Source organism: Aquila chrysaetos, chromosome 8 (genome assembly GCF_900496995.4).
Source record: "Aquila chrysaetos chrysaetos chromosome 8, bAquChr1.4, whole genome shotgun sequence".
In the NCBI taxonomy this organism is placed as follows: domain Eukaryota; kingdom Metazoa; phylum Chordata; class Aves; order Accipitriformes; family Accipitridae; genus Aquila; species Aquila chrysaetos.
The window spans coordinates 20,729,376-20,756,758 of NC_044011.1; the positions used below are offsets into that span (position 1 = coordinate 20,729,376).

The 27,383-nt window shown below is 44.4% G+C and overlaps 1 protein-coding gene across 16 annotated transcripts in view; it reads left to right on the forward strand.

The window, feature by feature from the left end:
- NHSL1 (NHS like 1) overlaps positions 1 to 27,383 on the forward strand; it is a 184,808-nt gene that overhangs the window by 111,140 nt on the left and 46,285 nt on the right. For 13 of the 16 annotated variants that reach the window (XM_030022032.2, XM_030022015.2, XM_030022016.2 and 10 more), the window contains exon 2: positions 24,464 to 24,616. In XM_030022032.2, the coding sequence (XP_029877892.1) occupies positions 24,464 to 24,616 (153 nt within the window). Of the gene's footprint in view, positions 1 to 1,999; positions 2,605 to 21,622; positions 22,118 to 24,463; positions 24,617 to 27,383 lie in introns of those variants that run through there. The other 3 variants (XM_030022023.2, XM_030022027.2, XM_030022031.2) reach the window with 3 other exon arrangements.

The window sequence follows — 27,383 nt, forward strand, 5'->3', positions numbered from 1 at the left end:
GTGAGACAGCAGGCACAGTGGCTAGACAAGTGAGTTACAGAAATATTGTCCCATTAGGGAGGCATTAACAGGGCCTCCTTATGAACTGGTTCACTAACAGCACTCTGGGAGCTTCATCCCACCCAGGAGGACTGTCTAGACATTCCTTTATTCTGGCGGATGCAAGAATATCAGTGTGGTTGATGAGTGAGTTGAACTCGGCTAGTGTTAATCACAGTTTGTCTTTCTCATAGTCTGATGAGTAAATGTACTTGGCTTTGTAAATCTGTATTTGCCTCAAACTCCTGCTTGCCAGCATTCAATTTATGCCGGTGAGTTTCTGCTATATGTACAGACGAGCCAGCGGTACCAACAGCTGTCGCCCATGCTGTTGGCACATTTTCCCCATTTCATTGATATTTTTGCAGACACTTGAAATTGTTGTCAAAAAACGTAAAATTGCGGGCAGGGCTTTTTTCATCCCTATTTATTAAAGTTACTTGACAAGTTTCGTTATAAGACCTGTTTTCATCTATTTGCAAGTTTGCTGAGATTCAACCATGTGAGGTGTGTATGAGATACTATATAGTGAAAATTATTTGCCCAGGTTGCTGTGCAAAGTAACAGGATGTTAAACAAAAAAAATCCAAATATCAAACAAGCCCGTTTCTTGCTAACTTGCTACATTTTGCCAGCACCGTTGTGTCAGCATTGCAGACAGTTTATGCTGGGTGTTGCTCTGTGTGCTGCGTGTTTGAATGCTGAAGCCACACTGGTGCAGTGCCTGCGGGCAGCTGGTATATACACCCTGCTCCCAGGCTGCGGCTGCCAATGCAGGCAGCGGCAGCGCCAAGGCAGCAGGAGATGGGTGCGTGCGTCAGGGAGAAAGCCGAGATGTGCATCCGATCTGATATTTTTGTTGTTGTTGTTAAATGGTGATTTTTTTTTTCTGTCCCAAAGTTTATTGTAGATACCAACCGAACAGCAGATAAAGACTTTTTTAAAATGCATAAATACTTACCTGACACTGTTGTGCTCCTATACATAGAGCAGCCACTTTCATGAATGGTATGGGCTGTGACTAAAGCATTTATAAAGAAGAGTTAAGGAAGCAGACTAAGAATTGGTCTTTGTTGTACTTAGGGTTTTGATATCTTCCCATTCTTAAAAACAAATATTATCCCACGTAATCTTTTGAACAATATAAAATAAAACGCAAACTTCAAGAAGTTGCTGAAGACAGCAGTTTATGCAGGGTGCATGTCTCTTCATGTGCTGTTTTTCTTGCTGTCCCAATCTGACTGTGCTGTTGCAGCCAATTCAAAAGCCCAGGAAGGGCACGCTTCCTGGATCCCGCAGAAAAACAGTATAGGGGATGCGAGATTAGGGTTGACGCGGTTACCAGCATGGAAACTTGCTTAGTAGTGCAGTATTTGGGAGGGGTGCCACAGACTAATGGCTTGCGGATGAGGCTAAAGATCTGAGAATACCTCAACTCTAATCCTGGCTTTTGCACTCTGTGGGCAGGTTACTAAATCCCTTCGAGACCATGTCTTCATCTTTAAATAGGAATAATACCTATCCTCTAGAGGCATTGTGAGGATTTATGTATTTATGCAGTACTAACTGAGTGCAAACTGAGAACTGCTTGTGCTTTGTATTCAGCATCAACCCAGTTGTAGTCTAAACTGGAAGACACCACCTCCTTTTGGTGACAATCATTATGATTCTGACTTGGAAAGGGAGTTACCTTACTAAAATCCAAGTACTGAAATCGTGACACTTTGCTCTTTTTTCTTTAGTCTGTGTATTTTTCCTGCTTTTGCATTCTAGAAGAAGGTAAATGTTCTTGTTCTTGGCAGATTTCTTGCCAAGTTACGTTTCCCTAGCCGTCAGTGCAACAGCAATTACAGCAAGTTAGCTTTAAATAAGCCTCTCGGATATGGCCATCTGCGTATGGCCGTAGTACCTGTTGTTCAGAGGGTGGTGAATAATCGGGGATAAGGCTTAAGAGAAGCAGCAGACTGGAGTGGGAGCAGGAAGGGAGAAGTCTGAAGTCTGTGGCAGGTGACGGGGTTTCCCAGCTCTCTGCAGTCCGTGTTTTCCAGCCCGTGGCTGTGAGCTGGGGGCTGGTGGTAGGGCCGTGCAGGGCATCCAGCAGCCGGAGTGAGCTGCTTTACCAGGTGGTTGATTTTTTTGTTGTTGTTTGTCTTCCTTCTTTTTTAAGGGCTGGCAGAATCCTATTCAAAACAGTTCCCAGCATAACCAAATAGCTTAGCTTGCCTAAGTGCAGAGGAGGAGAAAATCTTTTCCTTCGCAGCCTTTTGAATGCGTCCGTTCAAGGGTTGTGAGCAGGCCACTCCCTTCTACTCCAAACTAGCCATTAGGGACAGGAGGGACATCCTTGAGAGCAGCATCTCACAATGATCGCCTATGTGCGCTGCCTGCCCGCGGACCCGATGGTCGGGTGCCTCGGCAGGAGCAAGTGGCAGCCCAGCTGCAACGATGAGGAGGAGGAGGAACTTATCCCGCTGTATTCCAGCAAAATGGGAAACGCTCACACCAAACTGCCCGGGCGCCTCAAGAAAAAGTTACTGAGCAAAGACGACAACTCCTTCTGGCCAAGTAAGAAAGATCAGTTCCTTTTTGTTAGCTGTTTTGGTCGTTTAGTGTTGTGTTGTCGTTAGGGAGGAAACAGATAAGGAAAACAGACTTATAAACAAGGAAAACACTCATGTTTCTCTTACTTTTTTGGAGGATGAAGGCATTGGGAACAATTTTCTTACTGTAAGAATGTACTCCCACTTCAGGAGAGCTTACGTAAATATTGTATCTGGTGGGACCGCTACGTTGATGACACTGTCTTTGTGCATGTGATATGTCTATGTTTCAAAGGTCTTGAGCACTCGCTTTCAGTTCAATAATGCTCCTTTTCAGCAAAATGATTGTTTTAGATGAGTGGAGCTGTTGACGTGGCACTCTAATTGAAAGCCATAGAAACAATCAGTGCATGAAAAGGCCAGGAAAAATAAGAAAAAGGTCTAACAGACTCAAAGATGCTTAATGCAGTTGATGAGTACTTATTTAAAAAAAAAATAATCTGCTTTTGAATAACCTTAGGTCTAAGGTTATTTTCCCTCTGAATGTGAGAAGAAAGAATTCCTGAATTGTGATGACTCTCTCCTTTTTTAATCTGTATAGTTTCAAGTTTCACTGGCAAATACAGATGGGAAATAGGGACAGAATAGGACAGACAATGGTAACGTTCAGCTGTTTTGTTTTTAGCCTTATTGCTTGCCTTCCCCTTTTTTCTGACCACCTAAGCAAAGGCACCCAGCTGTTTGTGGAATGGTTGCTCAGAAAAGTGTATTTAAGGGCGATGGGGGAGAAATTTCACAAGACAAAGAAAGCTTTTCCTGCAAAAGCCAGCTGGCTGGCTATCTTGCACCAGGCCTTTAAAAAAAAAAAAAGTACATGAATATATTTGCAACTGTATTGATTTTTTCTTTTCCTCATTAGTCTCATGCTGATCATCTGACAATGGCTAGTTATTACCAGCAATTGAAAAATCACTGTCTAGGACACGATGCTAACGCTGATTAGTGAAACCACCTGTATTTCTGTTTTCTGTATTACAGCGTTTTCCATCTAGTGCTAAGCAAGCTTCGTTTGATGTCCCCTCCTGTAGGAGGAGTGTGATTTACCACATGGGTGTTTCAGGCCTTTTTCAAGAGGAAGCAATTTCTTAAAATGCAGGGAAAGAAAAGTCCAGCTCATCTGCTGAATTTTTGTATTTTTAGAGCACAGGGTCAATTCTGGTTCATTCAGAGGGGAAAATGAAAATGCTTCCTTTATGTAAAATTATATAGCTTCTGTACTGTAGGACCTGGGGAAACTCTGAAGAGGCTAGGGAGCAGCTCCAGGGATGCTCTCAGGGAGGAGGACATGGCCCCTCTGTACCCCAGCCAGCCTGGAGATTGATGATTTTGTCTCTCTGGCTGGGTGACAGGTTAGTTCGTTCCTACGAAGTCATGAGGTTGACTTTCAGAGCTGGTTCTTGTAGTGCCCTCAGAGGTGTTGCTCTGGCAGCTGAGCTCAGGGCATCGGGAGAAGCCGCTTGGTTTGAACTTGCTTTTCTGGAGTGTGGAAATGGGATTGAGAAGTATAGCTAGGGCACTCGGAAATCCCTGCTCCTTCCCTGCAGCCTGCCTCCTTTTTCTCTTTGTGCTGTCTGTAAGGAAAGGTGTCCATCCCCTCCTTTTAAATTTCAACTTGAATTGAAATTAATAAAACTTTTCAAAAGATGGGTAGAGACAGAGGAATGGGGAACGGAGCAGTACTTTAAAGAATAATTATGTTACTACAGTATTAGAAAGTGATAGTAAATACGTGCTGATGATCCTAAGTAGTCTTTGCATTTAAAAAGTTTGGAAACTGAAACACAGGGATTTTTTGTTGGTTATTTTTGTGTTTAAATAGCTGAGTCACTTCAAGGCACTGTCCAGTTTCTTCTTGGATGAGAACTTGATGACCTCTGAATTGAAATTATGTAAATAGGTATGCAAGGAACAACCTGTGAAATTTTCACCTGAGTGGTGTGATGTAGTTCCTACATATGCAGTGGGAGCACCTGCTCTCCCTGTCCAGGTGCATTAATTTTTTTATTGTTGCTTCAACATATTCCTAATGAAGAGAGAAGAATCCTGTTTAATTCTGTTTAATATTTTTAAGCTTGTGTGCATGTGTGTAATTTTGTTGATTTATAGTCTAGCACTTATATAAGCAATTGAATTGTTTGACTTGTGATCTACTGAAGCTTTTCAATGCAATTTCTGGTCCCTAATGATAAACATTTACATGTTACAGACAACGTTTATTGTTGGTTCCTTTGTGTTGAGTTTCACTGATGTCTGTTATGACCCCACGCATTTTATTTGTTCTTTTTGAATTACAAACCGTTGAAGTTTCAGTATTTAATGTTGGATCCTTAAAATGGTGAGTGGCAAAAATCAGTTAACCTGCTTTCTGCCCTGACTTTCCCCAGCTCTTGTGCTTCAGAGGTGGTGTCTCACCGTGGTACAAGCATGTACACGCGGGACACCGGCTCTGCCCCTGCTGGCTCCCTTTACTTCTTACTCAGTTCCAGACCATAGAAACAAAAGAATGGCAATGTAATTAAGCCATCAGTTAAAAGCGTTATTTGCAGGACAGGTGCTATTTCTCTTTGAGATAGGGAGGCTGTGTTGCTTTTAAACTCTGTTAATGTTTATTTTAAGGAACAAAAGTGTTTAAGAGTGGAAGTGCTTTCTGGGACCAGGTCAAGTGATAACTGCAGAGCACAGTAGGGGATTATTGGCTGAGCTTTATCTCTGTTGATAAAGGTCTCCCTTTGGGGGTCCTTGTTGAGCGTCATGAGAACTGCACTTCGAGAGGTTTCACAGTGCTGATGTACTCTGTAGAAAATGCCTCCGGTAGCGTTAGGGTTGTTTGAAAATGTAATACAGTCAAATTATTGAACTTTCTTTTGGGCTGGGGGAGCATCCTCGCCGAGGGGATCCCAATGGTCTGCAGCAGTAGTCCCCAGCGCTCCTGCTCACCCTACAGCATCTCTGCTACAGAATATTCAATGGTCAAATTATTCGTGGTGTGATGTAGCAGCTGTGACAATCAAGTGACCATATTAGGGTTTGGGTTTTTTTTAAGCTGTAGCAATTGTTCTGAGAAAACTGTTAAATTAGTGATTCTGTGAAGTGGAGGTTCTGCATTACCATGTCAGCATCCTTTCAGCAGTCGTGATGCCATTCCTCTGCCATTCTTTGCTGCCAGATTGACTGTAAATAGACAACATAGGATTGAAATCAGCCCGGAGCGTAGCAATATATCCGTTAACAGCCTGCCTGCTGGAAAAACAGTGTTACAGTGGTGTAGGGACTATCTCCATCACGTGTTCATTCACGATTATAGACAAACTCCCGCGGTGCTGAGTGTTTGGTAGTTGGTTTTCCTGCAGCCAAGTTAAGCTGAGATCCACCACTGACTGGGTTTGGCAGAAATGCCAAGGGCTTAGTTTGGTTTGGTTTAAATGCCTACTGATTGGAGTCTGAGGCTGTTGGCAGTGACTGCTGCTGTGGTAGGCTGTCACCTCCTCCTGGTTAGAGCATCGCCTGCCTCTTGTGGTTCCCATTGCCACTTCATATTTTATTAAATTCGTGAAGTTTAAAGATGTGGTATGCTGTTGCTAACCTAGCTAAACTGTGGCATCTGCTGGCTTTTTGTGACGATAAAGTTTTGGTAATGATTTTGGAGGTTTTTTCTTTCTTTTACAGATGTGGGAGTGAGCCAATGGCAGTGTCAGATTACTCTTAATGTTTGTTAAACAGTAGCTTCACTTACTGGGTTTTTTCTCAGTGTTTTGTTGCCTGCTAGCTCATGAAAGAGTGCTTTCTTCTTTTTCATTCATTATGCTTTCTAAGAACAACAGCTCTGTCTCATCTGTAAAGCCAAGACCTTTCTGTGTGATGTGTGTTTTGTGAACAACATAGAATTTGAAAGAATAATAACTAAATCTATTTATACATTAATAGGATGTTCTGAACCAAGGTGGGTATTTTACTATTCGCTATTTGCTATGGCTTTTTTTTTCCAGGTTTCTCGTCTGATAGTGATGAGATTTAAATTTCCCAATTAAAGGCTGTTATATATTAAAAAAAAAAGGCACCAGAATCCTTGTGACTTGGGAGGAGTCATCCTTTGCCTTCTCATTTAACAGTGTGAAACAAAGACTGAATCGCTTTCCATCTCTGCAAATCCCAGGCCATGCGGAGCACTGAGCAAGCCTTTGTGGCCTTTCATGCCCTAAGTGACAGAAGGACAGTCTATTGCGGTGAATGGCCAGGATGGCTATTTGCAGTGACTGGCCATCCTCGTTCCCAGCTTTATTTGCAGCATCCAGCTCGTACCATAACAGCTGATATATCGGATTGCATCAGATAAAGCCAGGAACTGGTTTGTTTTGAAAACAAAAAATAACTTGAATATAATTTTTATTGCTTGCCTCAAAAAAGGGGATGTTTTTCCCCTTTTCTCTCAGTGTTCTTAATGAAGGCTTGTCTTATGGCTGAGTTTTCTTGGAATTTTTGTTCATTTGGCCAAAACGAGCCACCGAAATCTTGCAAAGCAGAGGAACTTGTTCATTTGTACAAAATTACTTCAGGTCTTGGATAAATAACAACTCTTCTGGTGCGCATTTCTGTATGTGTCTTGCATTTCTGGCTCATCTTGCTGCACGTTCCCTGCGTATGCCATAGAGAACAAGCCTCTCCGCCTGTCCTTTTCTGGCCGGGCCATGGGGGTCCAGCTCTTGGTCTCCTGTGCTGTTGCTTTACGGCTCATAAGCCCTTTTGAGAGTCAGATGTGAGAGCATTGTGGGTGAAGGGAGGGATGAAGAAGAACACGGAATATGCTGGGTAAAAAGAGATTAATGTTGGGTTGTTGTAAAGCACTCAATAAGTGAATCAGTAACGTGAGTATGAAGGCCTTGCTGTGTTGCCTTGCCAAAAGAAAACGCTTTGCTAGCCTGGCTGCTCACTGCTAGGTGTGAACTTGTGCTTGCCGTTGCAGGGAGGTGCTGGTGGTGGATGTTTCATGCATTCCTCCCTGCCTGCGAGCAGATGAGAAGCTGTGTGTGGCACTCAGGAGCACGAGGAGGAGGCGGGGAGGTTTTGGTACGGAGCTCATTAACATCACTCAAGTGCATCTGGAGGAGTCTGAAAAAATAGAGTTCAGAGACATCTTTTGTGTAGTTTTTTTGGCAATTGGAGCAGGGAGCATCTGCTGTAATTAAGGAGGTGGAGTAATGTAAGTGCAAATCCACATGTGAAACAGGTGAGATTGGAAAGCCTGTGGTTGAGGATGGTGGTTAATAGTAGGCTGAATAGGCTCTTCAGTGCTTAATTTGATTAAAAGTCCTGTGGCTTATGGATGGTGGGTACAGTATGTTTGCAGATCTTACTGGGAGTTGCTTTATCTAGTGTAGTGAAGTCAAGAAATGGTTTTGAGTGGTATAAAAAAATAGACTCAGATCAGATTAAAGCTGAAACACGGTGGGAGAACGTGAAACTGCATAGAAAAGGCACAAGCATTTTAAGGGATGCCTTTATCAGCCTGGCTAATGGAGTCACACTAGCAATCAGAAACGGATTATGGCAGCATTATCAAAATCCATTTTACTATGCTGTGTTTCTTACTCCATCCCACCCTCCCCCAGGCCAACACTTTGAGATGAAGTGATAAAAGGTAACCAGGTTTTATAGCTGCAGTGCATTTCCTTGTGCTGGAGGAGTAGAGAAGCAAATTCTCCCGTTAACAAGGCAGATACTCCAGAAGGGATGATATGAGTCCATTTTCGAGGACTCTGCAGATCGGTGACTTCCACCCATCTCCTAAGTCAGGTTGTGTGCCTGTGCATGCTAGGTTATGGTGGTAGAGCGCTTCTGTGGCATTTGGCACGTTTGCAGTGCTCCTGCAGAAGAAATCCTCCTGGTTACTTGTCTTTTCTTGTTAACCGCTACTAGATGTGAAAATCTTCAAAGGCTTCCTTACCACTCCCTTATTTTTCCTGTGCCAACTGCTCCTCGCACGGTGTCCTTTCCCTTGTTTTTTCTCACACTGTTGGGAAGCCAGAAGCTTCAATGATGACACCTTGGAAAAGTGTGATGGTGTGTTGCCTTGCAAATACTTTGATTTATCAAGTATCATGTTTGATGCTTTGTGTATGGCACGTGCTGCCCCAATCTGAATGTAGGTAACCTGCAGTGCTGCTTTTGCAGAGCCCGTGGTAGGTGGTAATGCGATGATTAAAGCAGTGTATTGCCATTTACGTGGTGGATATGATGACCTCTGTGTTGTGCTGAGAGGGAGCAATGTGGGCTGTGCAGCATACCACCGGTGAGGGACAACCAGAAAAGGGTGCACAGCCTCCGCAGGGGACATGGGCTCCCACTGGGGGACCCTGGACAGGCAAAGGGGTCTGGCTTCTGGGTGGCAGCTCCTGTGGCGAGGCCTGGGGGGACCAGGCTGGCAGAGCATCGCTGCCGCCCACCCCAGTGCCTCTGCCTGCTGGGGGATCTGGGTTGTGCAGGTTTGCTGGTGCTCGGAGCTGGTGCTGTGGTCCCTGGCCCCCTGCCCTGCCAGGGCGTGGGGGTTTTGCTTCTGCTCTCAGCTCCCAAAGAGCTGAGGACTGTCCCTGAAACCACTTTTCCTCTGTATTGCTCCTGCATAGGCCAAAGTAACACCTTTTAAAGGTAATGGTATTAAAAGTCTGATAGATTACAACAGATTTTTAGCCCTCTATTGTTTCCCTGCCCTAATCTGATGACAAATCATTCAAAAATGTGTGTGCTGCTTGATCCTCAAGATTTTCGAACCTCTGCTTGGACACAGTTACACATCAACTCTGCTTTTGTCCCCCATCCACAGCCACTTGCTCTGTACTAAGGCTGTGATACTTTAAGTAAACACATGCTCATTCTCTGAAATACATCACTTCTTAACTCCCGGTTGGCTTGTACAAACGTCTTGGAGGTAAAGCAGACTTGCACTTTGCTGGCATTGCAGCTAGCAGCATATAAATCTGGCTTATTTATACCTTGTAGTGTTAATAAAAAAGACATGTTTAAAATAATCCCAAATGCCAATAGGCTTAGTGACATTTAAGCATAAGCGATGCTGTCAGTTCCTCCGCAAACAAAAGCGGTACGTCTTAATTTGTCTAATTACGCTCTAACATGCAGACCAGCTGCTGCTGTGAACAAAAGCAGTTGATCGCACCATTTTATTAATTGCATATTAATTGCCACTTTCATGTTAACCATATGGGAGATAGTGGAGTGGAGTGGAGTGAAGGCTACTTAGTGGTGGAAAAGAGAAAATGAACTGGCAGAGTGGTATCTTCAGAGGACAAATCTCAGAATGATAGGGTGCCTGGAGCTTGCTGATGTGATCCAATTTTTAGAAGGAGATTGTACTTTTTTTCCCCATGCTACATTATTGTATTTAAGTGAGGGGGATTTGAGTAGAAAGGACTGTGCCTTGCATGATGACTGTGTATTTGTGACAGTACTACTGTTACTAGCAAGTTGGTACTAAATTTGTTTGCTAATTTGCTGAAGGCAGCCTAGCTGGCATGTGGCCATCTGCCTTTGTCTGCCTGCTGTGCCGATGGATGCACCCGCGCTGCCAGGAATCGCTTGCCACGGGAGCAAGGCTGGAAGAGCCAAAAGGAGTGCAAAACTTGCTGATTTTTACACTTGATGCAATTTTGCTGCAAGTATGTAGTCTTGTTAGATAACAGTGGAAAGTCTTGAGCAGAACTGGGCTTCTTAAGAGTGAAAAATAAAAACCTTGATGCAGGTGGGTTAGCTGGTATAAAATACCTACAGCAAAAAGCAAATGGTAGTGGACTGGCTGCTGCATGTATCTGGCATCAGGTTACCTTGTAGGATGTTGGATGATGCTCTTCCTGAAAGTGAGACTTTAGAGAGCTGCCCTCAACTTCTCTTTTTCATTTTTGCGCTGTGTGAAGGCAGCAGCCGCTCTCAGCGGATGCTGTCGGGCAGCAGGTGTAGGTTAGGAGTATGCACACAGTGACTTCTTTCCTGTCACCCCCGGACTGACATTATCACGGTCTGTAGAGCAGCTTCTTCAGCGGGGCTGTGGCACTGCGGGGTGGCCATCTCCTGCCTCCTGGCAGCCGCTGGCCTGCAGGCGGGCACCCGCAGCAGGGACAAATTATATGATACAAGCAAAGGAAGCTCACTGAAACAAGACAAAAAAACCCACCCAAGGTCTACCTTGAGTTTATTTGCTCTCTCCTCCCGTTCACACCTCTTCAGGAAGGTGAGCAAAACCCCATGCTGGAATTTTTAAGCTGATGAAGGGGCAGCAGGTTTGGTAGGAGGAGGACTCAAGGGCAGCTCATTGCTTTCTTGAAAAGGAAGCGATGAGTTAATGGCAGATCAAATAGAAACATGTCTAATTATGTGAAAGGAAGCGCAGGACTGGACCTGGAATATGCAATGATTTAGATAACTCAATCTTGTCAGTCAATTAACTCTGCCTGCTTGGGTTTTCTAAAGTGAGTATTTAAACGTTAAAGGCTTAGTCCCACCTCACTGCCAACAGATGGCATTTTGCTTGCATTTCCTAAATGTCTCAGAAGAGCTAGGATTGGGAGAGATTGGTTATTTAAAAAAAGAGGGGGGAGGTGGGCGCAGCCTTTGTTTTAATTAACATATTGTTCAAAAAAAACCCCACCCTAAAAACATTTTTCAAACTGTATTGGAAAACACCAAAGGAGACACAAGGATTGTACAATTAAGAAATTACTAGCAAGCAGTTGAAAGGTAGATTGGATCTGATCTATTCTAAGAATATGCAGTGTCAAACAATAATGGTGACATTCCTATGCCTAAGCAGAAATTGGGTCAGAGGGGTTGTTTCCTTTTTTTAATAAGAAAAATGCTTTAAGTGGTTCATCGCAATTACATCTCAGTTGGTGCTGTAATACACTGCAGTGGGATCTGGATTATGGGGATGATGCACGACTGGAAAGACACAGCTTGAATTTCGGATTGCGAGCGGTGCCTGCCATTACAGCAGTTAACAGAAACAGCGCCTGACTTGTGAGCTGACCAGTTTTGACCTGGAGTCATTGGAAGAGAATAAATGCGAAACCCCATGATGCCACTTCTCCAGTCACATCAGAAGGGTACTTAATCAGCCTTCCCGTGTCTTCAGTGCACAGACAGGCAGGCTGTGGCCTGGTTATTACTAATTTAAAGGCTGAATTCCCCAAAGCACTGCTTGTGGCTGTTAGGCTGCAGCCCCTGGCTTTTGTTTGGAAACTGGTTTTCAATATGCTGGTGACTGTCTAGGTTACCAGCGAGGGCTTGTCCCCATCAGCTGAGCATGAACTGGTATAACTGGAGGCTAGGCTTCTGGAGAAGAGCAAAAAACTTGTAAATACTGTGGTTGAAAGGCAAATTATCCAACTGCGATGCCTTTTCCGTGGGAGTGCTCAGCTACCCGCTCTGCGAGGGGTCAGTGGCCACGTGCTGCTCATCCCAAAGGTCTCATCCCCCATCCCTCTGATTTCTGATCTGAGCCATGATGACTATGGGACAACTTTTCCTCCTCAGGTTCAGTGCTGTCATTTGTTTGTCCACTGAACTTTGGGTGCTTTGACAAGGAGTTTAAGAACAGTGAAGTTTTACACACAAGGGCTGCGGAGCACATTTGCCATTGCCCAAAAGCATCAACAGAGGTTTATAAAACCATTTCTCTGCAGTTTCATGATCTGTTCTAGGGAGGCCTAATTAAACTTGCAGCTGCGTAGAATCTCCAAAGCGGGTTTGGCACCTCTCCTAACTGAATGATCCCTGATGGTTGTTCTCAGCATCAACTTTTAATCAGCCTGGCCCTCCTTTTGTTTGTCAGATGTTTGCCACAAACGCGATGGCACAGCTAGACCAGGGACAGTGGGCTGCTGTTTGGTGGGTGTGAGCAGGTCCCCAAGCAGATGGTGGTAGCAATTTTAGGTTAAATAATTAATAGCATCAGAGAAAAAGACACTCTTTTATGTCCAGTAGCTGAAGGTGAGTGCAAGTGTTTTCCTATGTGTGATGCTAACCTTGTCCTGTTAGGTTTAATTAATCTGAAGAGGAGCAGGATGCTAATTGCCCTGACATAAAAAGAAATATTTTCAGAGCCTATATGAACACAGTTTTTTAATTTCTTCATTCCTGGAGCAGGGTGTATTCTTTGTACGGAATATTAGATGTCGCAGGATGTGTCAGATATTTTTAATGTCTGTAGTTTCAACTATGTTCTTCAAACCAGCCATGGTTTAAAAACAAAAATGTAAATTGAGCTTTGGTGTGCACCAACTTAGAGGATTCTTGGCATGGTGGCAAAGCAGGGATCCTGTTAGGGAACGCTTCTGTCTAACTCAAGTGGACTGGAATTGAAGTTTGTTTAGTGCTGCGTTGCAGCGTCCTTAAAGGGTGCCAAAGTCTAGAACTGCTTGTATTGTTATCCATAGAGACAGGAAAAAGGAAGAGCCTTTTCATGGACTACATACTGCAAAATAATTTGGGGAAAATATAGCTGTGGTTTTATTGACTGGTTTTCCTGAGGGTGTAAACTTTATTCACATTGACCATGTTATTGATCTCCCACCTCCTTCTTTACATTGGAATTGTATCTTCTGCTCCAGGGTCAGCCCTGCCCTGGAGCCAGCAGGAGGTTTCCCACCTCACTCTTCCAGACTATTTTTAAATCGGGCTCATCCCCTTTTCTCAATAACTTGCGATGTAAAATGTTGTCCCATTCCAATTCTGTAATAGCACAAGCTGTTAATTAACAGTCCTCTGGACAAATCTGTAACCCAAAGTTGAATTTGGATCGTTGTGTATAGTTTAAAAATGCAGCTGCTGGGATGCACGGTAGTTTTATCAACTGTCTTGAGATGGCAGGGTTGTTTGCTTAGTAGTAGTTAACTACTGATATTTCTTTGCCTTGTTCTTGCTGTTGTCTTAGTAACAGCTACTGGGAAGTTTCAGGAATGACCGAACTGGGCAGGACAGTTGATTTTTGCAAGCTTATTGTCTGGGCTGGAATACCCGTGGTATTTCTGCACAGAAATTTATTTTTAGGCTCTGCATAGTTGTCTCTGTATTTGTTTGTGTGGTGTCTCCAGTCTCCAATCAAATGTTGGAAATCTCCAAGTCACAGTGAATCTTGTGTTGGCAGGATGATATGTTTAGAAGCTCTTTCAAAAATGTATTGATAGTTGTAGTGTAAGCGGTGTTGATCTGAATTGTGGATGCACACTTGCGTTTCAGTTGACTTCAAGTGAGAGTTCACCACTGGAAGCAAGTAACTCTGAAGACATGATGTCAGGTTATGGTGATCAGGATACTGAGCTGAAGTGGGGGTGATGGTGCCACAGCTGCACACTTTCAAAGGTTTTCAGATACAAATAGTGAAAGTACTTGAAGAAATATTTTTAAAACTAGCATCAGCCATCTCAAGTTTTACACTTACACTTCTCTTCCAACTTTTCCAATTTACACTTCAATTCCTCCAACAAAATACAAACTTTTCTGCAGTTTAGATTTTGTGCTAAGTGGGGAAGCCAAGGATACCAAAAGAGACATTTTTGCAATTAAAAATGGTATCTTTCATTTTAAATGGTGTATGTTAAACCCCTTGTCATGTTACAACTTTATTGTTTGTTCAGTTTTCTGAAGTTCTCCAGCCATAGCAGGGAATAACTAGTTTTTCCAAAATACAAAAAAGTGTAGGTATCTGCAGTAGGGATCCTGTAGAAAAAAGTAAGGATCCACTCCTTTCCCTTTCTGGTGGGAAATGGAGGCAGAAATGGCAGACTGAACGTGGGAGGGGAGAGAATCTCCATTTTTTAATCTTTTTGTGGCTTACCTTTTGATGAAGCACCTGGTAATTCCTTGTTGTTTGCTTAATGCCCCCACATACTTACTTATTGAAACCATTGCCACGATATTAAAAATTGTGTTAGATGGTGTGCTCACTAGAGCTTTCTAAAGACATTTGGCGGCAAAGCACCTTTTTCACAGTAGCATCATTTAAACTGTTAGATGCATTTTGCTAGCAATCCAAAGAAACACAACTATTCATCTGTTAATGTTGACTGACCATGGCATGTTGTGAGGTATGGGCTGCTAGATTGCATATGATTAATAACAAGGATGTTTGCATCTCTGAAGCTTTTAATCAAACAGGTGGTAATAAAATTTTGAGTTGGTTATCCACATTATAGATTTTGAAAGTTCAACTGATTAGCAGTATGAATTTAGGAGGCTATCCTTTCATTTGGCTTTATTGGGAACTTCTAATAAGAAGATGCTGACCACACAAATATCATCTTACAATTTGTTTTCAAAAGCTATTGGTATTTGATCCACATGCCCATGGCCAGCCAAAGACGTTCTCTGGAGGTGCTGTGGTAGAGATGTTGGTTCAGTTGTTTCCTTAGGAGCTTAAAACAGGTTGCTGAATCCTGCAGCAACATAATTATTTGGTGACTGTTCATATGGACTCGATGTCTTACTTTAGTTTAGAGAATATTGTTTTTCAGGGCAGGTTGTGCCATTATTTAATTAGAACATAACCAGGTTTTCAGATTTTGTCAAAAATCTTAGGGCTTTAGGGACAATACCAAATGTCACAACTGCTGAAATCCGTTTATTATTTGTGAACCTTAGCTTTTACTTATCATTTTACTGTTGTGTTCTGCAGATAACATTTTCAGGTGAAGTTTTTTAAAGTTTCTAACTAAGAAATGAAACTTTTTTTTCAAGTTGCTGTGTGAGACAGTAAGCGAGAACTTGGTGCTTAATTTTGGCATGAGCAGTTATATGATCATATGAAAGTTGGTATTTTGTAAGGAGCTTAATTTTTTTCATTTATAGATTGCAAAGTTCTTGGGAAACTAGAGGATGTACTGGCCTAATTTTAAGAGAGGGTGTCTCCAAGCTTAAATGAGACTCACCCTGAGTTTATTAAGAGTCAGCAGAAAGAAGAAGAAAAGAAGAGTCTGGCAACTCCTTATATCAGGATAATCCATATATAAATAAAAGTATGCCAAAGAGCAATGTTGGGTGGGGGGACAAAGACAGGCTACAAGAATTCTTTCTGTGACCTTTAAATAAGTGAAATGAGTGGGGAGCATGTCCCCTTCAGGATGCCCATAAGGAGAATGCAGACTGAGATTAGTTGAATATGTCTGTTGGATATTAGTGTGGATCCACAAGTGCACAGCTGCCAAAGATGGAATTACAGGCTGAACAGGGAGATGGTCTGGGACACAAGTTCAGAAATGGCATTTTTGCTGTCTGGTTTTGTTGGTTTCACTCTACAGGGTGAATCGATGAGAAGACTTATGCAAACTTGTCTGCCTGGTATTTTTTCCATCACTAATTCAGAAGAGAAGCATCTTCTCTATGGTGCATTATTAGGGCAAATAAGAGTCAAGATTTTGCAGACTAACTTACTTGCTGCAGCCATTTTTGATCAGTTCTTCAGGATAAGCTGTAGTGTAAGAGCATTGAGGTGGTTTTGGAATTTAAATTGAGAATATTTCCTGGTGGCATTTTAAAAGGGTCTTCCTAGGGAGAGAGAAAAGTACTCTTCTGGGAGCTGACATTGCCTTAGCTGGGGTTCAGGAATGGCCAAAGAAAAAAAGGATTGTGCCCGGCAATTTAAAACAAAACCATGAAACAGAATTGCACATTCACTAAATGTTTTCTGTTCTCCTGCCTGCAGTTACAGTGTGTGGGGAGATGCTCTAACCAGAAGAAACTGCTGCTTTGTCTGCAGGCAGCCCTGCCCAAATGCTCCCTTTTCTCTCTGGTGATGTGTTTGCATGATAGAGGATCCTGTGGAAAGATGTTTTGAATTGTCAAAGGAATGAATTAGCTTTATTGTGCTGTGACCTAAATAGGATCATCAGATCAATCAGTCTGCTGCTTTTCTGTCCTCTCTGGCTTAGGTTGTGCTGCTTCTCCTTCTCATCTTCCTCCCTCTTCCCCCTGCCCCCTTCCCAGAGCCTGCAGCCATAATCCCTTACGAGCATGAATAAGGGAGGAAGCTGCCGGGGTACCCTCTTTAAAATAATACCTGCTTCCTAAACTGCCCGTGCAGAGATGGGCTCAGTGCCCGGCTCCCCTGCCAGTTCGCTGGGGCACAGGTCCTTCTTGGCTTTTTGTTGGGGTGGCTTTGGGATAAAGTACTTTTCCTCCTTTGTTCCTCTCCCCCGTGCATTCTCCTCCTCCTCTTCCTCCTGATCCCAGGTTTAATGAACTGTAATTTCTCGGTAGCCAGGGAAGTATCGTGCTTCACCAAGGCAGAGGTTGCCTTGAAAGAGGCCATTGTGAGCGAGCTGAGCTGGAGACAGGAGGGCAGCTGAATGCGGTGCGGCCCGGGACTGCCTTTGTGGAGGGAGCACTTTTGTCCTCCTGGAAGATGCCTGGAGAGGGCCGGCCGGGACTGGCTCTACGGGAGGGAGAAACTCCTTCTGACCACAAACGATTGACTCCTGTGGTGTGCAGGGCTGGCTTCGACTCCATTTAAACACCAGCAAGTGGTTGATGGCACAGGCGGTGGTGGCCAGAACAGGCATAAATCTCGGGCACGAGTTTTGAAAACACTTGAGACATTTGGTGTTTCTTATCTCAGGTGCTTGCTGTTTCTTAATGACGGAAGTCTCGCCTAGAAGTAAAGGTGCAGCCTTCAAGGCCGGGTGGTGTTGGTCTGAGCCAGGCAGGAGCCTCGTGACCTGCGGGAAGGGGTTTATAACCCGCCTTGGGTTCAGGCTTGCCCTGCAGACGCCTGGGTGCCTCCGCGCAGCCTGGGGAGGGGGTGCTTGGGGGTCAGTCCCATCGCCGCTCCCCTCCAGACACCGCAGCTGCTCGGAGGGGGCGGACGGGGTTGGCAGGGAGCAGTCCCAAGCACACCCTACACGGACCCATCCTTGCAGACGTGCTGGAAACAACTGCCCTTCAACAGCTTCTTCCCCGTGCATCTGTCCCCACACGAGCTGCTGGAGGGTGGCACAGTGGAAACTTACTTCGAACGAGTGACTGATGTGTCCGTAAAAGCAAAGGCATCAATTTAATTGTTTTGAGTACATCTGCTTGCCAACGTTTCTACTTTCCCTTTTGCTTATTGGAACAGAGACTCACTGGAAGAGCTCTCACCGCGCAGTTCCCAACTCAGTTGTATGGTTTTACTTTTTCTTTCCTCTTAAAATGCCATCAATGCTATACAGTTGTTTAATGGAGGATTTTTCCATTGTCTGCATAAAGTTGCTATGGCTTACAACTGAAAGTTTAGGTTTTGAGATGATGATATGTGCTAGTAGTTTGATGCATCATTCCTCTTGTGAACTTGATACGTGTGTTGGGTTTACCTCTCCTTCATGAAAATAAGGTGTAAAATTTGTCTTGATTTGTGGGAGGGAGCAGGAATGGGTTGCTTGAACTATTCTTGTGCTTTATTTGGGTTTTTTTTAAACTTAGTACTTCCTAAATTTCATACTGCATGGGTGCATAGGCTGATGAGTGGCAGTAGGAAGGAGAACAGTTGATTCTCACCAATTTGTTAGTGTCCCTGATGGATAGCTGCCGCCGGGCAGCTGCTCTGGCTGTGGTTACCAACAACCCAACTATGTCCCCCTTCAACATTTGCCTTTTTATAAAGCCTCAACTTCTTCAGTGGATCTTGTGCACTAGTGCAAGGTTCGGGGCATTGGGTTGTGAATGGGGGGGGGCTGGACAGGAAAGGCCCTCTACCCCAGGGGCTGGCTTGAAATATTTCCATGGAAGCGGAATATTTCCAGATTGTTTCACAGGTGCCGATGCTTTATGTTGCTGTGAATGTGGAGGGTGGCTGTCCCAGATGGCTGTCGCAGAGCAGGTCAGCTGTAAAGCCCCTCTAAAGAGGAGAGAGAGCAGGAAGGGGAGTGAAGGAATGGCTGCAGTGTTTCAGGCTTGCCATGCTCAAGCAGCCTCTTGTGTTCACTTCTCTTCTGCGTGTACATGGCCTCCACTAGAAAGTAAAATCAGTTTAACCACCCAGGGATTAAAATCTATTATAATGTGAACTAAAAAAAGACACAGTTTTGCTAATGAGTGTGTTACACATTCATGATTTTGAGCGTGCTGTTTGGCACTGCATCTTGTGCCTCTCATTCTGTTTGCTTCAGTCTCTTGTTTGTTAAGGAGTTTCTTCTGGGGCAAACTTTGTAACTTAAGTTAACAATCCCATCCTGTATGAAGTGAGAATTGGCATTTGCTGAAAATCTTCTCTGTATTTTCTGTATTCCTTGTGATAGTATCCTTGTGTGGTGGCAAGTGAGTGTGATCCCTGCTTGTAAGGATGTGGCAGCTGAGGCGGTGGGTTAATATTAACTTGTCCAAGGTGAAGTAGGATGTGTGCCACAGAGCAAGGTCTCCCCAGTCTGCTACCTGTCTGTGAGTCATTTGCTTTTAAAGAACTGATACTACAGTGTGTGCACACCTACTGTTCATGCTGGGTTTATCCAGCTTTAACAAACTTCTACATTTTTTTCTCTCAAGGTAATTTTAGGTGGGTTTTTTGTTGCTGTTTTGGGGGGGGGGTGTGGGTTTGTCTGCGGGCTTGGCAACATTGGAGGCTAAAGTCCTTTATCTGTTTGCATAGTGACTACAATATAAGTTTTCTCAGTGTCCCATCTTTTCCTTCTCTTCTCAGTGCAGAGAGGCAGGCTGTGGAGAAGCACACTTACTTCATGCTTTCAGGTCTAAGAGAAGTGCCATTAGAAGCCAATTGCGGTGACGGTTTCTTGTGACAGGAAAAGTGTTTTAAAAAAGCTGTATTGAGACAACATGCTGAATTTCTTGGAAGCCCGTGGGTTTGAAGTGGGGAAGAGGTTTTGGTCATTGTTGACCTAGTGCAGACTCTGAGAGATGCAGATACAAGTAGCCAACTGGCGTTTCCTTTGGGGTATCCCCTCATGATAGCCATTTTTGATGTTTGACCTCTTTATCAGCATGACCTGAGGGAAGGTGGAAGCAAAGGGGGATGAGGATGAAAGGCAGACGTCATCTTATGCATTGTTTGTTACTGCGTTTGAATAGCTGCCTCCTTACTGGAGATCAGGGCTTGAGGACAGCGGCCAAGCACTTGTTCTCAGGCAGGAGAAATGCTTCAGGGTGGGTTGAGGATCCAATAACAAAGAGCAGCACTGGACCTGGCGCCGTCGCAGCCCAGTGTGAAATGGGGAAGGGCTCCCTGAGCCGTCCAAAGTACCCAGGATCAGGTTGATGCACGTGGCCTGACCGTAAAAAGGGAACAAAGTCTTCCTTCCCAGGGCTTGTAAGCCTCTGTGAGGTGCCGTAAAGACCACAGGGAGAATCTGTTTCGCTTCCAGTAGCCCAGTCTCCCTAACGTGCTAGCTTGAAACTGCCACCTTCCCTTGTGCAAATGCATGGTAGCTCCCCTCCCACTTATAGAGGCACTTCCTACATCCTAAAAAAGATCACCACCACATTAAAAAAGGAATTTAGCACCTTTTGGGTTTGCTCTTGGATGGCAACACTGCTGGAGTTAGAAATGGAGGCCATTCTGCACTCACCTCCAGAGAGTGTCCAGCAAGTGTGCATTTAAAGTGGTTTAACGATGTATGGGTGATGGCAAATTCCTAACAGGGGTATTATTGGGTATGTGATTTTTAAAAAAGCAACACTAAATAGTCATCTTGTTATCAGAGTTTGATGCCAGGGTCATTTTTTGTGTAAGATGCTTGATGGAAATCAATGCAAAAGCAGAGGTACCTTCCCCGCCATTGCTGCCACGGCGGCAGCATGGTCTTCTGTCCTCTTGGCAGATGTGAGCCAGTCAAAATGTCTCTTGGACCAGCAGCTGCTGGAGAGACTGGCTGCTAATGGCAGTTCTGGTGTCAAACCTGTGTTGTAATTGTAAAATCTCTGTGTTTGGAAAATCCTGATAAAATCCTGATAATGGTGTGTTCAGACAATGGTGGAGGCACTTTGTTTATGGTCTGTTCTGCACGGTGCCAAGTCTTGGCCATTTGGTGAAACTTGGGAGTGAAGTTCCTGTGGAGCATCTGCTTTTTACATGCTGCACTCCAGAGGCCAGATCCTGCTGCAGCTTTGGGGTCAGTCTGAGCCCCCTGCTGCTGGCATTTTTCTTTTTCCTGAGGAAAAAAATCCTTCTCATTGTTAACCCGAGGGTGTTTCCTAAGCTTGCTTTGTGAGGGAGGGCTTGCTTCTTGAGCCTGAACATTGTGCGAAGGGCATGCCCTGCTGAGCACATTGATTTGGTGCTTAGCATTTTCTCTTTAACTTCTGCAAAATAGCAGTTCATTCCTAGGAAGGATGGCTGTGGACCTCTGTACAGATACTTTTTTTTTTTTTTTAAGGCATGAGTATATAATGCGCATCTAAAAAAGCTGGGCTATTTCATCTCTGTGCACAAGTTTCATTTGATGAATAACAGGTTCTCTATTAGCCAGAAATAACTCGATTTTGTTGTCTGTGTATCTGGTCTGAGATGACGCTAATAAGAATAAATCAGGAGCGTTACTGAATGAAATTCAATATGTAAAATTAGTGGGCTGATGTCCCAGGCAGTGGCAATGACTACGGGGAGAGCAGTGGATCTGGAAGGGTAGGCAATGCCGAGGGGAGACTGCATGTTACAGCCAGCTAAACCGCAGCTCTTGGGTCCTTAGTAAAGTGGGAGCGAGAGGGTAAAAAAAAAACCAAACCAACAACCGGCGGGGGGCGGGGGGGAAGGGGGAAGGATGGGAGCGGTGGGAAAGCAGGGCATCCTGATTTGCACGAAAATGCAACTCTCATTTGCAACTGCAAGGAGGCTGCGGGGCAGCGGCTGGGGGCGGCAGCCGGCGGGGCGCGGGGGCTGCCTGCCCGCCGCCCCCCCGCCCGCGGCGGGCACCGGGGAGGTGCAAAGGGCGGGGAGGGAAGGTGCCGGCATCTCCCTCTGCTCCGCCGGCAGAGCCGGCTAGCGCGGCGGGAAGGAGAGAAATCACCTGCGAACTCGGACTTTATGGAGCAGCCAAACTTGGAGAGCGGAGGAGAGGATGAGAGGAACAACTGAGTAAACGCATGGGTAGCAAGGACGCCCGATTTCTGCTCCTGTGCAAACGTGAATAACAATTAACTTTTTTTTTTCCTCCTCTTCCTCCTGTTTCGCATGTTGAAACTGGCTGTTTTCAGCGCACAAGGTCACAAGTGAGGAGGATAAATTCAGGCTAAAGAATTGTAAATGGTTTCGTGCGTCAGGAAGATCTAGACAGATTTAAAGTTGTGATTTCAGGAGAGAAAGGCGGAGGGGGAAAGCCGGGAGAAGAGAAGTCTGGCGTGCAGTTTGAACAGGCTCAGTCTGGAAAACAGTCACCTTTCTGCAGCTCCTGGGATTTCTGAGATTTAAACTCCAGGATCGCAATTCAACACCTTGAACATGGTGGTTTTCATCAACACAAAGCTTAAATCTCTCATGAAATTTTTCAAGAGAAAGAGTAAGTAGTTGTGTGCGCTCGCTGCCCTTTTGGGAGGCAGCTGAGTCCTACAGGAAAGTGCAGTTCCCTTTGGCTTTGCTCCTGCTTTCCTGAAGCCTCTTTTTAAGATTTATCTCACTCTTTTCTTCGTGGAGTATTTTGTAATGTGCAGAGGCAGCCTTATGAGGGTCCCTTAGGACCTCTGCTTCGGGATACTGTTGCTTTTGAAGTCCTTTGTTGTGGTTTTGAAGGAGTGAAACTTCTGGGTGTGAAAGGAGCAGCTCGGTGACAAGTCGTGCACAGGTGTCACCTGCAGTCGTGCACAGGTGCCCTGCTGTGCGCTGGGGCATCCTCCCAGATTCTGTCAGGAATCTGTCTCTGCGTGTGCGGCTGCTGAGCCCATGTGTAGCTATGGGCTTGTATCTGTGAGGTATCTACATAAAGCGTGTCATAATGAGCCGAGTTTTGTCTTTTAAAGATGCTCTAGTTTCAGAACAGCTTTTAAAATCGCGATTCTTCATTTAATTCATGAAGACAGATGAATTGCGCTAGGGAGAGTAGTTGGCAAATGTGCGCAGCCCTTCTGTCGACTAGTTTTGATGACCATTGCTCTGATGAGCAGTAAATGTTAATTTTGGTACGGTGGGACTGCAGTCAGACAGCGGGCTTGGCGGCTGGTGTTTCCCTCTTCCTCTTCCTCCCCCAGCCTTGCTCCCCTGCTCTGCCAGGGGATGGCGAGGGCCGCTTTCCGAGCACGCCGTTGACTATACCTATCATTTTTTCTGTAATATCGGGATGATTGATGCTGTAACCAGGTAGGTGGTGACTTGTCAGTTTGTTGTGATTTAGGTTTGACCTCTAGTTAGCAAGGACGGGAAAAGCAGGCACAGACTGAACATGTATCTGTCTTGTTGCAGCCAATATGTCTGTGAGAGGGGAGGGGATGCAGGACCAGGCCACCACAGAGATGAAGAGACCAATCGAAAGTCTTGAAAAACCTTTTTCGAGGTCTGATACTAATCTAAAAACAGTGAGGAAAGGCAGTTAAGAACCTCCCCTCCCACCCCAAGTCCTTTTAGGACAAAACAGGTGTTGAGCATTAGGCTGTAGGTAGGTTTTGAAGCGAAAGGCATAGCTTATTTTCTTTAACGAGTACTGATTATTTCCATCTGAAATGATCCTGGCAAACGTGCAGTGGTGTTAAGGAAGGACTCATTTTTCGGATGGCAGGAGGCTGTTGCCTTCGTTTTGCTTCGCAGTTTACACACCTCATCTGCTACCACAGAGGCATCAGCCAAACTTCACACAAAGTGATGCTACAAGGCAGCGCAGCAGCGAGCAGTGCCCAGGCAGCAGGGAAAGCAAAGGGAAGGTGTGGAGCTGGCAGCGAGGCCAGCACGGCAGGTGCTTGGGAGGCAGTACAGCTGTAGTGGCTTTTTCTGCTTTGGGGAGCTAAAAGCAAGGATGCGCAGCACGCTGGCTGAAGACCAAAGGGTGCCTGGGGGATCATAAAGTATGAGCCCCAACTGCCCTTTTCCTGTTTAGAGGGTGGAGGGATAAGGCCATTCAACTGTAGAAGTTTTTATTGATGATAAGCCTCAAACAAAAGGTAATGGCTGTCTCTCAGGAAGCATAAATGATAAACAAATCTTAGCAATATGTGCTTTGGCTGATTCATTACTTGACTGTCTATAGGGAACTTTGAACTTGAGCAAGGTCTGTATTTTATTTTCACGTGTGTATTGGCTGAGAAGAGGTGGCCAGAACAATCCCTCTTCAGTGCTGTTGTGCCCTGAGCAGTATTTGCCCAGGGAGTTGCTGTTGTCCAAATCTGCTTTCCGCTGATGGCAATGGAAAGTAGCTAATTTGTTGGCTTCACTGGAATCTTTGTTCCTGGTTTGAGCGAGCGTGAGGTCAGAGAAGGTTATTTCCTGATACAAATGAACCTGTCGTAATCTCTCATGGCGACTGTCATATTCCCAGGGTCACCTTTGAGCAAGAGGAAGCTATCCTGCAATGCACAGCGCCTGGTGGGATCAGGGGACAGGGAAACCGATGTTGTTTGTGAAGACTGGGAGCTAGAGGGGGGGGAAAAACAGAGTTGCAAGTTCAGAGTAAATACGACAGCAAGTATAAACATGGGAAGAGGGAAAGGTGTTTCCTACATAACATAAATTTAGACTAGAAATGAGAGGAAGGTTTTTAACTGTCATGGAAGTGAGGTTCTAAGAGAGCATTTTGATGGGACTACAGTGGCAAACAATCTTTTTTGTTTTAAGATGATGCGCAACAAACTTACGTGTGGGCTTTCATGATATAGCTATGTACAATAGCATTTAACTTTCTTATTATTGTCTCTCTTTGCAGCGGTTTCCAACCTAGATGAAGAGAGTAGATGGACTGTGCACTACACCGCTCCGTGGCACCAGCAGGAAAATGTCTTCCTGCCCTCCTCAAGACCACCTTGTGTGGAGGACCTGCACCGACAAGCCAAGCTGAACCTCAAGTCAGTACTGAGAGGTAAGATGCTGCTGCTGGCACAGATGTGTCCTAAAGGGGCGGTAGTTTTTGCCTCAGACTTTGCAAACTTATCCAAATTGCAGGCTTCGGAAGAAACTTACTTATTTTTCTGCCTGCAGCACATCAGGAATGTTAGTGGGATTTACCCACTCAAATCTAGGGACAGGGCAAAAATGCTTTTGCTGTCAAGGGACAAGGAAATGTGTAACCTGGCAGAGCTGTCTAGAATGGAAAAAGGGACAACCTTGTGTGTTTTGGCCATTTCCATTCAGTTTTTGGAGTGTTTCCAAAATGGTACCTTCAATTTCAGTAAGTCCTGAGTTACTCCATTTATACTTCAGTGTAAGAACCACATCAGAGGTGTTTCATTTGGTGATTTCTTTTGTTCTTGTACAGTGTCATTTCCACGGAGGTGGCTACTTGTGAGAAGTCAGAAAAGGTGCTGAGGGAAGAGAAGGGAAATGGGGAACAGGGCACTCACAAGGACTCCTTCAGTAGTGAAAGTGCTTTCTTGCAGAAGGGTGCAGCATATTTTTAAGGACCAATTTTTACCCTTGGTACCTTCTTTGGGGGTGTACCCGTACGGTCTGGCACAGAAGGTGTTGTGTTGTGTTAGTGCAGCCATGAGGCCAGAGGCAGGCAGCTAGCGGGGAGGACTGCAGAACATCTGTCCCTGGGCCAGAAGTAAAGTTTAAAATTACAGCTTAATGTCTGTGTTCTGGAAATGGCTAACCTAGATTTTTTCTTGACATTGGCTACTTAACGAAGGGGGTTACCCTGCAAAGAGCCAACTCATTTCAAGTCCCTTTTTGTTTCAGCAGGAACTGCAGGTACTTGATACCTTGCAAGTTAACCTGATTTAAAAGAACATTGTAATTTTTTGTTTGTTTAACATGACATTTCTGCTTTTTAGAAGTGCAGAAAACTTCATTTTGTATGTCTGAATAGAGAAGTGTTTGGCTGCCCTATTTTATTTCTCTTGCCATTTCTCCAGTTAATTGATTTTCACCATCTCTTACTAGGTGCCTTTTGTTATCGTTTAATAGGGGAGTCTTGACAGCCAGTGTTATTAGCTCACGCATGGCTCAGCAGATAGTGTGTGTGTGTCCTCTATACTTATTACTGGATTAATACATTTGTACAGCCCTTTAGCCTTGAAATGTTTATTGTTCCCTTGCAGGCACACTTACCAGTTCTTCACAAAAGAAAAATATTTGCCTGCTTTAGATTAAAAAGAATACTGCTTGTGGCTAGCTTTTTGTAAACTTTAACTACTCATTCTTCTATTTTTCTCTTCTCTGTTTGGGACTATTATCAAAGAAAACTGCACAGGCTAAAAAGCTGCTCTCATTTTCTTGTGTTTTATCAGAAATTTATCTATTGCAGTTTCCTCTTCTATTTCGATAAATGTATATCTGACATATTTGTGTGAAACTAAGCTGCTTCCCCCAGCTTACACATCTGAAGTTATTTCAGTCTGCTGGGATTTTTCTCTAGAGCTGCTACTCTTTATAAAACAAAAGCTATTCAGTCCTACTGCAACTTACCAGTTAGCCATTTGTGTTAAATAAACTGGCTTGTGCCGATGATGTAGGGCTCCTTGGCAATGAAGTGAATTTCAGTTTCATGCTTTCAGGGCAGTAAGTGAGAGAAGAAACTGTGATGCCTTCACCAGACCTCAAGTTGCTGACATAGTCAACAAAACTCTGCTATTTATTTATTTTACCTCCAGCTCTTTCCATGGGCCATATTTATTCCCTAAGAGCAGTTTTAAAATAACTCTTTGCTGTGGCCTGTAGCTGTCCTGAGTAGCTACAGCATGAATTTAACACCATTTTCAGCAATTTCATTCTTGCTGGTCGGGGTTCTGAGTAGTAAGAGAGGTACCGAGTAAAGTTTTATCAGTTTTACTCTGCTGCTGCTTCAACCAGCACTGTGAAATTAGGAAGATGCCGGTGCTTCTGATCACATTTGGAGGATTGGGTTAAACGTTCTGTAGCCAGAGCTGAGTTTCATTCAGTGTGAAAGTGCTGTTGAAATTGTGACGTAATTGTGACAACTGCTGAACTGCTTTTCCACCTGCTGCTTTAGAAAAGACAGAGATTTCTAAAGCTTTTTAATGGGTAGGAAGTAAATTCAGTGCTATGTGATCATAGGATAGAAGACTTTGGAGAAAAGTAGTCTCATGAGAAGAAGCACTGTTGGGCTATCATGGGAACTTTAATTCTGCCTTTCTTAGCCTCATGATGAAGCTTGCATTTTGACGTCTTTTTGATGTTTCAAATTCAGTGGTTGGGGTGAAGCATGGGGCAGTAGAACAGCTCTATGTGACCTGACGTGCTGCATGGGTGGTGGGGAATGAACAACGTTGGATGACAAGGTGTGCCGTACTCTGTGCAGGAAACAGTGGGATGAATCCCCCCATTCTCCAGAAAGCATTTGCACAAACTGCAAAGGAGTAGAGCAGAAGCAAAAATAATTTTTTCGTTGTTGGAAGTTGGAGATGAACTAGCGGGCGTGCATGGCAGTGGAGAAATACTTAGGTTTGGTAAGAGGGGAAAATTCCTCGCAGTAAAGATACTGAAGTGCTAAAATAAATTTTTGGGGCCATGAAATCATTGGAGGTTTTTAAGAACAGGCAAGAGAAACACTACTCAGAAATTGTTTATGCATATTTAATCCTACCTTTAGAGGAGGTTGGGAAGGAAGAGATAATCTCTGGTGGTCCCCTCCAACCTGGCAATGTGGTCCTGAGGGCTAGTAGCTC